This window comes from Asterias rubens, chromosome 3, assembly GCF_902459465.1.
Source record: "Asterias rubens chromosome 3, eAstRub1.3, whole genome shotgun sequence".
In the NCBI taxonomy this organism is placed as follows: Eukaryota; Metazoa; Echinodermata; class Asteroidea; order Forcipulatida; family Asteriidae; genus Asterias; species Asterias rubens.
The window spans coordinates 14,640,196-14,655,711 of NC_047064.1; the positions used below are offsets into that span (position 1 = coordinate 14,640,196).

Sequence of the window (15,516 nt, forward strand, 5' to 3'; positions counted from 1 at the left end):
TGGCATTTGCTTTTTCCAGGACGAACGTGTTCAGATAATTACCCACGTTCGTCTTGGAAGAAAAAAACCCGCCACACACCGGGGTCGACCCAGGGAAGCTAAACGAACGCACCCACAGAGTCTGTGGCTGCGCTACATACCTACGGTGGGAAAGAGGTTGTAACGTCGGTCCCAACCCTTCACCATCAGCAATATTTACAATATGACGCTTCTGCACTCTAACTAACAAAAATACAATGACAGTGTGGTGTTTATTTGTTGCATTTCCACGACTAAACCTTGACATGTTTTACATTTGGTTAATCACTTAACATCTTTTCTCTCAGATCTATAGTTTTCTGTCAAGTCGCATTTACCCCATGGATGCGTCATCCTAACAAGGGGGGGGGGGGGGGTATTGTAGCATACAAAATGGCACCATTCGTGCTGGCCTTCTTTCGTGCCTTATATTTCATCTTATTCGATGACGTCTGCGACTTGGTAAAAGGCTAGTTTTGCTACGGCAGCGTCTCAGAGTCAACCTTTATCAGAGGACTACTTAGTCTTAATCCCAGCCGCTATCTTTTTACTTTTACAGGTTCGTGTTCTAAACAAGTATGACTGTGTGTTGGTTATCTTCAAGAATCCAGACCAGCTACCGGATTGCGTCAATGAGGTGAGACTAGCCGTAAGGAATAGAAACTGAATGTCAAGAGAGAATGATTGATCGATGACTCTTCCAAAATTAATTTGTGGAATTACGAGAGTGAAAATTGAAGAAAGACAAAAGTAATACTACAAGTGAAAAATCTAAATTATTCAGACATTTGCCTGTCCTTTTTCAACATGGGTTTGAAATCGTTTAAATGAAAATATAAGCTTTGGGCAACGAGTTCTTGTATACATCTTATACGCGTGTTTTAAAGGAAAGGTATCCGTTTGGTGTTTGGAACCATCTATATTAAACCATCTATATAAACATGTGGACATTTTCCACAGTCGCGTTTTGGAGATATCACCTTAAATCCTGAGCAATTATGTCCATGCAGGAAGAGTACCATGTAAAAGGCAGTGGACACTATTGGTAATAACTCAAAATAGTTATTAGCATAAAACCTTCCTTGGTTACGAGTAATGAGGAGAGGTTGATAATATAAAACATTCTGAGAAATGGCTCCCTCTGAAGTAATGTAGTTTTCGAGAAAGAAGTAAGTTTTCACGAATTTGATTTCGTGTCCTCGGAGTTAGAATGTGAGGTCTCGAAATCAAGCATCTGAAAGCACACAACTTCGTAAGACAATGGTGTTTTTTTATCTTGCAACTTCGACGACCGATTGGGCTCAAATTTTTACAAGTTTGTTATTTTATGCATATGTTCAGATTCACCAAGTGAGAAGACTGGTCTTTGACAATTACCAATAGTGTCCAGGGTCTTTAATGGAGTAATCAAATTGAAATTCGCTTATCAGATTCAAAAATGGGAGATTCCAAATGATATCTTTGTTCATAACCACAATACTTTAAAGTGAAATGACAGTCAAAATTCTTTATCGAAAGCTGTTGTCAATGAGGTGTTACCAAACGTTTATCTTCCCTTTAAAATTTCTTTCTATTTTTTTAACCAAACATTCTTTGTTTATTTTGTTTTGTTTCAGTTCTTCAAAAAGAAGGATTCCTTGGCCATGATCCATATGCTCCGAGATGAACTTGAGAAAAGCGAGTCAAACGAAGGTGATTTTATATGAAATCTTATTTCGTAAAAAAATAATGCATGTTTGTTCTGAACAGGGGTCCACTGTGTGTTAATTATTCAAATTGAATGAAGATCAACAAATGAGAAAATGTAAAATTGCGCAGTTTGCTTTCCTTAACATGAATGTTATGAATATGCAAGAACTCGTTGCATATTCATAATTGTCAAGGTGAAACTTATTCGGAACGCAATCATGACAGTATAAATACGTATTCTACTGTGTCCTTGTTTTCTTATAAAGGATTGCGCCCTCACCTGCTCACCCAGTGGTATACGTAGGGCCATGCCTATTTGGCTGTTGAGATTAATAAAACACAAAAAGTGCAACGAAGACTATAACCTTTGTTTACAAAAATAGTGACAATGTATACATTCAAGGACATTAATACTGCAGGGCCAAATTTCATGGTGCTGAAAATATTGCAGAACAATTTAATTTTCAGCAAATCGGAATGATACCAGTCACAAATTGTACATGTGACGTGGAAGCTTGGCTGGTAACCTTATTCTGGTAAGCTGAATTTTGTTGTGCTGAGATACGTATGTACTTAATCAGCTCTATGAACTTGGACCCAGTCTATGTTGCTCTTTTGTAAGCTATGACGTCGCAGGTTACGTCGTATTTACGCGGGAAAATGTCTACAGCCAGGGCCCAATTTCACATCAATAAAAACAGGATTACCAACCAAATTTCCACGTGATTTTCAGGATAGGCAAACAACAGCTGAATACCAGTAACAAGCAATATGCAACAAATGGATAATTTGGTTGGTAATCCTGTTTTTTATCAAGGATGAAATTTCATGGTAAGCAAATTTTTGTGCTTAGCAGCTCTATGAAATTGGGCCCTTGTTGTTTCACTGACTCAGGCCACGGCTAGATTTCTGCGTCATCATGCATTGAAGTATAGCACGTCCTTAGCAACACCCTTAGCAACAGCCGTAGCCGTAGCTGTAGTCGCCAATTTGGCTACGGCCTTACACTTACGGACAATGACCATATAAAATTGATATCAATAACTTATGAATCTTGACGGCATCAGCTGCGCTGGAAGTAATGCTAATTAACTAATTTCTTGGACATCAGTCAAACAGAAAGATCTAGAGTGTCCTTCGACGGATCATTTCGGAAGTCTTTCCCTAGGTATATATAGGCCCCCCCCCCCCATGTTGTTTTCATATCAGCTGCTGCCAACGGGGGAATCGTCAAGTCGAGGACAAGGAAAGGCTCAGAAAACTTGCATTGAAAAAAGAAAAACTCTTCGGGGATAAAGATATTTCCTACATGTTGTCGGGTTTTCTCCTCTCTCTCACTAACAAGGGATTTGGCAAAGCAAAAAAAGTCCGTTGTAAGGGGACAATAATATTCAAGTTTATTTATAGAAATATAACATAAAGGCACAGGTGTTAATTGAATGTCCTTGTTGTTTTGTCGAGTGTGGTCGATTGAAAGAATTACGGTGTCTTATTATAGACGCTGCAGCTGGCTTGAACATGGAATCATCTATATACAGTGTAATAGTCTGCATGAGTCTGTCCTTGATCTACATGGGCCTCCGTAGCAGCCAATGACGTTGAAGTGTTAATACAATTACTTTATCCGGCGGTGTATAATAGCCAATCAGAGCTTACCATCGCTGAGTAGGATGAAAAACGGCTGTGACACTAATTGTGTTCAAGCATCACAATAATGACCTTATTCTTGAACATAATTAGGCTGGTTAGCTTTTTCGAATGTGGCCTGGGCCTTAATGAAAACCAGTTTCCGAGTTGCTCTAAAGAGAGGTTTTGTGTTTGAAGGGAAATCTATACGTCGGTTGGTAATCACTCTTAAAACCTATGGCAACACAAAGTTTTGGTTAGAAGCGAACAGCAGCTTTTTATATAGAATAAAGCATTTTTGTAGAGATTTCAATTCGAAGTGTTATGGTTATGTAAAAAGGTATCATTTTTGGGGGCCAAAACTGTGTTTTTTTTGTTTTTTTTAAATGCTTTTTTTCTTTTTCTTGCTTGTCTTTTATATATGAGTTGCCTGGCTTGGCTGGTGGGTAAAACGTATTCCTCCTGTGGAGGGTGTGTCTTGTTAATTCTCGTTATTGTCCCGAACCAAAAGGTCAGCCACTTTGAAAGTGACTTTTTGTCGCTATTGGCTTTCCCTGCCAGGGTTCTTGTCTTTTGTTTCGTCTGTAGTGTTTTGTGTTCCACCCCCACTGGAGGTGTTTCCTACACAATCCTTATATCTGCCCGCGGCCAGGCCAGGTTTCTCAGTAATTTGCTAGTGTTTTTGCATATTTTTAGCTGTTCTCTTTCTATAACCATTGTATTGCTTTTTCTTGTAAATCTTTGATGTGCAATTTTTTAATACTTGTTTGTGTTTTTTTCATGTTTGCTGGCAAATAAAATGAAATGAAATGAAAAACCAGAGAAGCGTTACTGTCAGTAACGTTTCTCGATTGTTTATTCCTATTAGGGATTATTCTTCCTGCGTGGACATTTTCGCTCCAGATGTTCGGCGATATCTCGAAAACCCAACCACCTTTTGAAATTTTTACACGTTAGTTTTTAAGTTGTACACATCTACATGTACGTTCCAAGGCAGTGGACACTATTGGTAATTACTCAAAATAATTATCAGCATAAAACCTCACTTGGTAACGAGTAATGGGGAATGCTTGATAGTAAAAAACATTATAAGAAACGGCTCCCTCTGAAGTGCCATAGTTTTCGAGAAAGAAGTAATTTTCCACGAATTTGATTTCGAGACCTCAAGTTTAGAACTTGAGGTATCGAAATCAACCATCTAAACGCACACAACTTCGTGTGACAAGGGTGTTTTTTCTTTCATTATTATCTCGCAACTTTGACGACCAATTGAGCTCAAATTTTCACAGGTTTGTTATTTCATGCATATATTGAGATTCACCAAGTTAGAAGACTTTTCTTTGACAATAACCAATAGTGTCCAGTGTCTTTAACATATGATTAAAACAATAGAACCAGAGGCTGAAATAAACAATGACGTATAATGGCGTGCCGAAACCAATTGACTGACATTTTGTTTGCCTCAACAAGAAAATATTTTGTTTCAGTCCGTGAATTTGCATATTCCATTCTCTGATATGAAATCATATCTCTTGGGGGGACAACCTCTCTCGGTCTCTCCACCGTCGGGTGTCATCAGCAGAGACCCCTGACATGGCCAGCTATGTCAACAATGTATGCTCTATGCGTCCCTTGAAGGGGAAATGCCAGCAGAGCAAGGATGGAAGAATAGCTAGAGTGGCAATAGTCTGCAAGGGTAACGTTAAAGGGACATCGACGCAAGCAAGTTTTGTTTTACCGCCTTGGATATTTTTGCGCCAATGGCTATTTTGATAAAAATTTGGCTCGTCCGGGAAATGTTCACAGAAAACTTGGTAATCTAATCTATATTTGCGAATTTAGTTTTGTTCGCTTCCACTGCAGGCCTACACCTTACATTTTGGGTGTATGAGGTAGACATGAACACTCCACAAATCAAATTAAGAAATTACGGTGAATCTATAGGAACTCAAGGTCTATATTATGGCAGCAGCGGAGTTTCGTTGATGCAAGACTCATAATTTTCACTGACATTGAAACAGCAAAGAAAACAAAATAAAATGGCAGCAGAGACAGATGTGAATACACTTCTTCCCAGGGTACATTATTTTACCTAGTGAAACATTTCAATACTTTTAGGTTGATGAAGTCACTAACCTTTTCACTAGCATGTACCATTTTGTTAGAGGGGAGTTTTTGACCTTCCCGTGCATTCCGTAGTCTAGCTTTGTTGCGTGTTGGCAACACCTTTATAGTCGAGTTTAGTTTTTTTTTGGACGGAGGGGTCCCAAGAAAACAAGTTGAAAACCAAGGAATTAAGCACTATGTGTCACTTTCTCGGAAGGATATTTATCGTGTTCGTTGTGTCGACAGTTTTCTTAATAAACGTAAAAGGTAAGAATGCTTGGGTAGGGTGATGTTTTCGCCTCACGGCAAGGGGGACCGGTGGGCTTGTTGATCGGCTGAACATTAGTGACCAGCGTGCTTGCTGTGCTGGAGTCACTGAAGACCGTGAACTCTGCTTGAAATGCATAAATTCTTTGTTTGCCTCTATATAGCTCTATGGTTTGCCCTTTACTTTGTCCATTGATGTGTAAGCCACCAGGACCAGTTATCATAATTTTCATAGTCCGTTTTGTTCCTAGTCTGTGTTTCATACGATTTATCATCAGAGGATGCTTTGCAACACCGTACATATAGCCAGTCGGTTTACTTTGAGAGAATTGTAACTTGTCTCCATGTGTTTTAACATGCATTAGTGGACCACTATTGAGGGAGAAACGCTCTTATTTATAGTCATCCTTATTGATGTGTTTTTCTTGTCTGGACTTGCAACTTCCTTGATGATTGCCTCTTTACATGTCACAGCCTATTTTTGTTCAAAGATGGACGCAGCAAATTTGCATGCATCGATAACAACAGCCAAAACTTTCAAACGTATTGGTCAATATGCATGAAAATGTTCAAGAATTGCAGGTCACAAATCACAAGTTTAGGCTTTCACTCACGATCCTCTCTTTCAGGCAGTGAACACTATTGGTAAATGTTAGTCTTCACAGTTGGTGTATCTCAACATATGCATAAAATAACAAACCTGTGAAAATTTGAGCTCCTCGGTCATCGAAGTTGCGAGATAATAATGAAAGAAAAATAACCCTTGTCACACGAATTTGTGTGCGTTTAGATGGTTGATTTCGAGACCTCAAGTTCTAAATCTGAGGTCTCGAAATCGAATTCGTGGAAAATTACTTCTTTCTCGAAAACTATGGCACTTCAGAGGGAGCCGTTTCTCACAATGTTTTATACCATCAACCTTTCCCCATTACTTGTCACCAAGTGAGGTTTTATGCCAATAATTATTTTGAGTAATTACCAATAGTGTCCACTGCCTTTGAAACAAAGTAAAAAGCCTCTCCTTTGGGCCATTCCGGTTCCATCAAATTGTGTAACAGGTCGGTGCTATGTTTGATTAGTTTTTGAGTCCCCGGCTACAGAAAACGAGGACCAGTCTAATGTCACAGAGGTGAAATCAATTTCCAACTCACTACACAATGTGTTACACACACTGTGTGTACTAAGTCTACGGGATTCATCTTGACATTTAGAGCTGACTTGACGATGTATCCCAACGGTATTACATCGGCTCCCGTCATGTAATAAGAAGACTGTGCTTAACAGGCGAGGTCAGGATTCCCGTCTCATCACCTTTGTGTGTGATAAATCGCAGGAGTGTGTGTTTTTACAGACAGACACACAAGAAGAAAAAACGGCGCATACATGACTTGTATGTCCTTAATGTGTCTTGAAGATCTGCGTGAACAAAAATGTCCAGTCGTAAACGTTGCTGAATTTAATTTAACATGTTTTCAATAAACAAGGAAATCCAGTCTAATCTTGTAAAAAAAACAGTCATTTCAAATAACCATATCCAGCGCTTTTCTGAAAGATTCGCAAAAAGCTCCGTTATACGTAATCACTCACGTTACGTCATAGTTGGGAGCTCAATTTGTATAGCCGCTGTGTTTGATACGGAGCTCTATGATTGCCAATAGTGCCACATGCATAAATAAAACAAAATATACCCCGTCTTATCGTAAACGTAGACGATACTTGTAACGTACGTACACGAGATACGTATTGTACGTAAAATGTTGTTTTAAAGGTTTTCTCGGTCAAATTCGGCAAATGAGCAGTCAATTTCATTTTCATGCGTTCGAATTAAAGCTGTTTTGCCTCTCCAGTTGTTACTGCGTTTCAAATTCAGAATTCGGCCATTTCGTTTTGGGTCGAGTCAAATTCCTTTAGCACTCTGTTCAATTTAGCGTATCGTCATTCTTTTTCGTGACACACACGCCTTAAGAAGCGTCTGCGAATTTGAATGCTGCTTTGATGAATGATTATTTTGTTAATTCGAATGACGCAACATTACATTTGACTAATCCCAAAACGAAATCGAATGACCCTTTTGAGTAGCATTCGATTTTGCGCGAAATAGAATAGCTTGGTGGTTAAATTGGCTGCTCATTTTCCGAAAATTGACCGAGAAAACCTATATTATACAAACATTACATGGTTTAAGGGTGACTAGTCGATATTAGCTCCCCGAGGTATTGGAAGTTGACAAACTAGTTCCCGAGCCATGAAATAACAAACCTGTGAAAGTTTGGGCTAAATCTGTTGGGTGAGTCCAAAGACAAAATTACTACCATGTAATTTTCAGAATGTAAACACAATGCCCTTAAAGGAACACGTTGCCTTGGATCGGACGAGTTGGTCTATGAAAATCGTTTGACACCGTTTGTTATGAAATGCATATGGTTAGAAAGATGTTTTAAAAGTAGAATATAATGATCCACACAAGTATCACTCAAAATTGCACGGTTTTCGTTTTACGTCGCGAAGTAACACGGTCGGCCATTTATGGGAATCAAAGTTTTGACTCCCATAAATGGCCGACCGTGTTTGTCGACGAGGTAAAACGAAAACCACGCAATTTCGAGGCATATTTGTGTAGATCATTGTATTCTACTTTTACAACATCTTTCTAACCATATCGACTTTATAACAAACGGTTACAGAACGCTTTTCAAAGACCAACTCGTCCGATCCAAGGCAACGTGCTCCTTTAATGTTTGGTTGTACAAGTGTTGCATTTTTTTTAATGTCACTACATTTTTCTCGAATATGACTGCTGTCAAAAGGAAATCTTTCATAGAAAAATTGTTCTAGTCTTAACTTTTTAAGCAGTAAGCTTTTAGATTAGAATTTAACAATGGTGTTATTAGCCTTAGGCCCTATACCAAATCCTACCTTTAATTGTAGAAAGTTTAAAATAAATTGCCACCTTTTCCCGTGGAACTGCAGCACTTGAATCGATTTTAAACACTAACTTGTCAGACAGTGCACTCTAAATGTCATTTTTTTTAACCTCCATATTTCTCCATTATTTTCTAGCGGAGACGTCAAAGAAGACTGGAGATGGTTCGGCGGACGACGTAAACATTCCCACTAAAAGGGTAAGCTATATCGTTTCATATTGACGAATTGCCAATGAACACTTTGATCATGCTGAGTGGTGGATGTAAGTGCTTCGTGTATGGGGTTGGTAGTGTGTCGAAGCCTCCCCCCCCCCCCCCCCAGCCGTCCTCCCAAGCCCCCCCCCCCCCATCCCCGTCATAACATTAACAAATTACTCATACACAAAATTTAGAGTCTCTAAGCCTCTTGAAAACTTTTCGAAGATAAATATTTTCAGACCACTGAACTCCAGATTTCTTTTAAAGTGTTGGCAGGTCAGCCATTTGGAGTTTTTGCTTATTACCCCAGAAAAAGAAAAAAAAAAAAAAATTCTTTCTGTTTTATTCTTTAAAAAAAAACGACCTGTGGCCTGTATTCATGAGGTACTCCCCAAATTCAAAGGCAAAATTTGAAAATCTTTAAAGCCTAAATCTTGTAAGTTATGAGCCTACCTCTCGACACGAATGAGCGAGCAGCACGCGCTAAGGGGAAAATGGCACGGCGAGATTGATCACCCCTGGGAACGAGGCCGCACCTATTCAACTTGAAAGCCAGTGAACCGTCTCAAACAAACAAACACGTAGGTCTGTTCATTAAGCCTGCCCCCCCCGCACACACCTTCTTTGTAAAGAATAATCAGTTTTCTTCACTGCAGGTATAAGACAGTATTTGTGATCAGCATATTCGCATCATTAGTCCAAGTTGGAGATTCTGAGGATGAGCATAATCTTATTTCATCTTTCCCCGTGGCTTCATTTCATAAAAAGGGGTCTTTGTTTTCTCCTTATTTAGTGGAGTGCACCCTTAGGAACACTATGACTTTAACGAGAATATTGTAAACAATTAACAGCATTAATTGAGCTTTTGATGTTTGGACTTCGACTCGCTTGTGAATCACAACTAAAGCAGATGCCAAGTCCCATCTATAATTTGAAGCATAATTCAATTACGGTACTAAGTTACCTTGGGAATAATCTTCATAATAAATAAATAAATAAATGAGAACTAGTATCGACTGACGTAGAAACATGAAGAATTAAAGGCAAAGTATACCTTGTATTGTTACTTGAAACCGCTCGATTGTTTAAATCCTATTGTAGATATACAGCTAGCAAAACTAATGTGTGAGCATTTCATTTCATTTCAAAAGTGGTCACGTTTTTAAAAGTTTTTTTTAGATGTCACCGAATCCGGAGCTAGTTATTAGGGAGTTTTCGTTTTCGACGACGGATGGTTCAGCGACGGTAATGATGACATTTGGCGCCATCTGCGCATGCGTCGGCTTTGAGGACGGTCGTCCCTCAATTTCTACAACAGTACATGGGATGAATCTTCGTTGTGCTGAAAACGACAACGTTTGGCTGAAAACCGTCGCAGAACCATCCGTCGTCGAAAACGAAAACTCCCTAATATGTCCACGCAGGAAGAACAATCTTCACTAGGAACACACAGTCTGAGAAGCGAAACTGCCAGTAACGCTTCTCAGATTCAAATTTTGCGGCATAACAACTGATATCTTTTACAAGCTATTATCATTGTGTACAACTGCATTTTACAAACACTCGAAATGTTCCAAAAACCATAAGTATACATTGCCTTAAATACAGAAACTATTGTGCATGAATACATGTTCGAAATTGTACTATTATGGGGTTAGAACAAACTTCGCTTCTAAATTATTGTTATTGACTTTATTCCTTCTCAAAGCAACGTAAAAAAAATGTTTTGGCTTAGTCTGACTATCACAATGAATTATCTGTCACATCTCAATCATTGCCTTCATTTATTAACTAAAATGCGAAACCATACTGTGGTCCGGATGCAAACTACGGAATCCCCGGGAGACATGCCAAAAAAAATCAATAACGACGATACTTTATCGACACCAAAACAGCGAGATAAAAAGTCGTCCCTTTCTGGGTGACGATCTAGCCGGCCCCAGGCACTCCTCGCCCTCTTTATTAAAAACCCGCACCGTCATGTTAATTGGATGGTACACTAACACAAGACTGTTATTTCTTCTCAAGGAACGAAGAGGAAGAGGCAGGAGACTTAAGAAGGCGGGAACAAAATTAGAGCTAAACAAAAACTTGAAATATTTAAAGCCACTGGACACGTTTGGTATTCTCACCAGAAGACCAGTATAATCATTTGTATCTCAACATACGCATAAAATAACAAAACTAGGGAATTTGGACTCAATTGGTCATCAAAGTTGTAAGAGAATAATGAAAGAAACACACTTGTTGCTAAGGCTTTCAGACGCATAATAAAAGGCTTCAGGCCTGAAGTCAACTTATATTTGAGTGAGAAATTAAACCTATTAAATTTCTACTAACAACAGCTCTCCATTGCTCGTTACCAAGTAAATTGTTTATGCTAACAATTATTTTGAGAAATTACCAATAGTGTCCATGCAGTGCCTTTAAACGACCACAATACAAACTACATTCATATGCTTAACGGCAACATAATCATTGTGGACATTTACAGCACCACAAAAGGGTTTCCTATATAGAAATAACCTTTACAAAAGTGTAGTTATTGACATTTTAAAGTATAACAAGTATATTTTAAAGGTGTGATCTTAAAGCACATTTCCCCGAATATGTATCGGTTCTTTTCACACCCAAATTCAAAGGAGTCCCAAAGCGGTCATTAGTTATTCTTATAAAAACAATTTTGTGCAGGTATGTAGAGCTTTGTTTTAAACTGTAAGACCCATCCTCATGACATGCACATAATTTGAAGCACCTTGTAACGGTCTATAATAAGCTGGGGTGCAAGTGCAAACTATACTTCAGAACTACCTTACTTCGGGGGGGAGCAGTTCCTCATAATGTTTTATATTATTGCTCATTACCAAGTAAGTTTTTATGCTTACAATTATTTTGAGTAATTACCAATAGTGTCCAGTGCCTTTAAGATGCATGATGGTGATGATGGCTCGAAGTGATGCAGAGTCTTTTCACTTCGCATCTTTCCCGTTCACCTCGTTGTTGCCTCTCTGAGGGTGAGACAGGTGTCCCAATGGACCTCTTGACATTTCAAGACGGTGCCTTCTCTTTCATATCACGTTAACAAATGTTCCATTACAAGTTGATATAAAGACAGTGGAGTCGAGGCGCCTTCCGGAAGGCTGGATGTGACTGGAAACAAACCTGTTTATGCTCTCATGGCTTGAGGCGGCCACCGTAGCTGTAGTATCATGCGGACTCTGGGATTGTGCCCCTTTCCAAACGTTTGGCTCGACGTAATTCTGCTTCTTCTGCCTCTAATTGGTACTGTGCAAACATCATCCTGGACACAATGTCATAGAGCTGCTTAAGCACAAAAAATAAAATGCTTACCATAAAAAGGTTACCAACTAAAATGTCCTCTAACATTTTTTATATTCTCAAGAAAGTTACAGACAATTTAACAAAAACGGTAATCAGTGATGGGTTCAAACGTTTATAAGGGTCAAGTTATGAATTGGCATAAATAAAAAGCAAACACCCTCTCTCGTAACCACCCCCCCCCCCCCCCGTTCTAACTGCAGCACATGATTATTATAGCAGGACAGTTCTTTTCAGAACTGAGAAGTCTCCCGAAATCCGAAACTCTACTCCGCGGTAGTAAAATGTAAAGCAAGACAAGTTCCCCAAAAGAACAAAATCTAATATATATATTGCAATCTCACCCATGCAATACCTCACATCCCATTATACATTATTCTCATTGTAGGTAGACGAGGTGGCTGACGTAAATGACCAGCTTGGGGAGGATCTGCACAGTCTCTCAAGAAAGTCACCACCGGTCACAGTTGAGATCATGGACACCGATGCCGACGTCACTGAAGATGATGACGACGATGATGATGATGACAACGACACCATTGACAATAAGGAGAAGAAAGGAGATGCCGCCACCGAAGACGACACTGACGACGATGACAATGATGAAGATGTTGAAGGAGAACTCTTAAACAAAAATCTTCAAGATGATGGTGGAGAAGAAAGTGATGATGATGATGATGATGATGACGATGACGATGGCAACGACACCATTGACAATAAGGAGATGAAAGAGGATGCCGCCACCGAAGAAGACGATGACGACGATGATGATGATGAAGATGTTGAAGGAGAACTTTTAAACCAAAATCTTCAAGATGATAGTGGAGATGATGATGATGGTGATGAAGATCAGAGTCAAGAAGGAGTGGAGGAAGTCAAAGATGCAAATGCGGATGAAGAAGATTCAGAAGACGCTGAAGATGACAACGAAGAAGACGATGATGATGGTGACAATGATCACGATGAAAAAGGGGAGGCAAATCTTAAGGAACAGCAGACTACCGATGACGATGACGTCGACGATGACGACGTTGATGATGAAGGAGACGAAGGAGATGACGAAGGAGATGATGAAGATGAAGATGGAGATGACGATAATGACGTAGAGGATAGCGATAAAGAGAAAGAAGGAGCTACCGATGAGGGCGCTTCACATGATGGAGATTCATTGTCAGATGACGGGGAGGCGACTGAGGAGGAGACTGAAACTCTCATCACCAAAATCTACAACATTGTAAGTAAAAAGAAAAAAAAAACAAGTCTTGAGCTTGAACTTCGAATCGAATTTTTGGTGGGTTTTTGACATCTTAACTTTAAACAATGTTACGCCAATGTTTAAAAACAAACTTTTGTCATATTGCACATTCATGTTTAAAGCCATTGGACACTTTTGGTAAACAGTATTGTCCAAAGGCCCACACTTCGTGTATCACAACTTATATTTAAAATTACAAATCTGTAAAAATGTAGGCTCAATCGGTCATCGGAGTCGGGAGAAAATAACGGGAAAACCCACCCTTGTTTCCGCACGTTTCGTCGTGTCATGACATGTGTTTAAAATAAATCCGTAATTCTCGACAACGAGAATTGATAATTGTTTTAATGTTTTCTCAAAAAGTAAAGCATTTCATGGGATAATATTTCAAGAGAAGTATTTCACCATTACCTTCTGTAAACTCTGTAAGTTATTTGTAAATCTGTGAACTTTTTGTTCTGTTCCGAAAGTGTATAATGGCTTTAAAGGGGAAGAATATAGCTTTGGTTTCTGCAACCGTTCAACTGGTTTAATCCTATGTAGAGTGTAGATATACAGTAAAACTACCCTGTAGAAATATGGAGCTGTTATGTCCACACTGGAATAATAATCCGTTTGGAATAGCGATATTGGGATTGTATCTGACAGTAACATTGTTTAGAATCCAACTTCAGGAGATAAAGACAGTATATCTTTTTCCAAAACCACATTACTTCGAAGTAAAATGATTCTCAAAACGCTTTTTTATTGCAAGCTGCTGTAATTCTTACCAAGTCAACTTTTATTGCCATTAATTATTAAAGTGATTTACCAAACGTATACTTTCCCTTTAAGAGTGAGGAGTCACCATATGGGTTGTCTTTAAATCAACCTTCTCTTCTGCTTCCATTTTGAAAAGAATAATCGGTGTTAATTTTATTTAAATAATATATCAACAATTTCTCTTCTTTTTTAAAATCTTAGTTGCAGTCACTTATCAACCGAAAGGAATCAGACGCAACTGAAAGCTCAGAAGATTTGAACTACGATGACAATGACAGCGACGATGACGACGACGATGATGGTGATGACGAAGAAGGAGAACAGACCAACGAGATACTACGTGACAGTCAGGAGGAAGGAGGTGATGGTTATTACGACAGCGACGATGACGACGAAGATAATGTCATTAAGAATAAATATGATGATGAAGATGATGATGATAACGACAGCGACGGCGACGAAGATGACGATGGTGATGAAGAAGACACTAATGGCCTTAAAGAAGGTATGAAGCCAGACACTGAATATAATGATGAAGAAGGCGCTGAGAATGAAGCTACTGCAGATGGGAAGGATAGAGACAGGGATGACGAAGATGATGATGATGAAGATGACAATAAGGTGATCGACAAGAACACTCCAGCAGATGGTGACAATTACTCTGATGGGGAAAACGATGAGAATGATGATGATGAGGAGGAGGAGGAAGGAACGGATGAAGATGGAGACGAGAAAGATGAAGATGCGGATATGGAGGAAGATGCGGATATGGAGCAAGAGCTTGAAGAAATCAGCAGGTTGCAAAATGCTGGTGACCAATCTGCCGACGATGATGATGATGATGATGATGACGAAGATGCAGATGTTGGTAATGTTGAGGAGGAGGAGAAAGAAACCAAGATGGAAGATGAGGAGTTTAAACTTGTCAAGGAGCTGAGGGAGGCCCTCTCTAAGTCAGAAAACGGTAGGATTTCACAAAACTGAACTGGTCATTTAAAATATAATCAATTAATAAAGCACAGGGGAAATTAATTGGCTAGATTTTAAATGATTTGAGGTTGATAAAGAAAACTTGACTATAGAGCGGGATTTGAACCAACGACCCCGAATTAATGTACCGGCGCTCTACCAACTGAGCTATCTAGCCAAATAGATAGCTTAAAATTGGTAGAGGGCGTGCACGTTAATCTGGAGGTCGTTGGTTCGAATCCCGCTCTAGTCAAGTTTTCTTTTCCCCCAAATATAAAAAACAAGAAGTAACTTTCATAATACAAAAACTCACTTAGAAACAATAGGTAATTGTGGCGTTTTGTGACCTAGCGGTTAAGAGCA

At 39.1% G+C, this 15,516-nt stretch overlaps 1 protein-coding gene across 1 annotated transcript in view; it reads left to right on the forward strand.

Annotated features, from left to right (window-relative positions):
• LOC117288236 (serine-aspartate repeat-containing protein F-like) overlaps positions 1-15,516 on the forward strand; it is a 39,042-nt gene that overhangs the window by 21,594 nt on the left and 1,932 nt on the right. Inside the window, exons 3-7 of the mRNA XM_033769012.1 lie at positions 578-655; positions 1,635-1,710; positions 8,767-8,828; positions 12,556-13,401; positions 14,386-15,148. Of these exons, the coding sequence (XP_033624903.1) occupies positions 578-655; positions 1,635-1,710; positions 8,767-8,828; positions 12,556-13,401; positions 14,386-15,148 (1,825 nt within the window). The remainder of the gene's footprint in view (positions 1-577; positions 656-1,634; positions 1,711-8,766; positions 8,829-12,555; positions 13,402-14,385; positions 15,149-15,516) is intronic.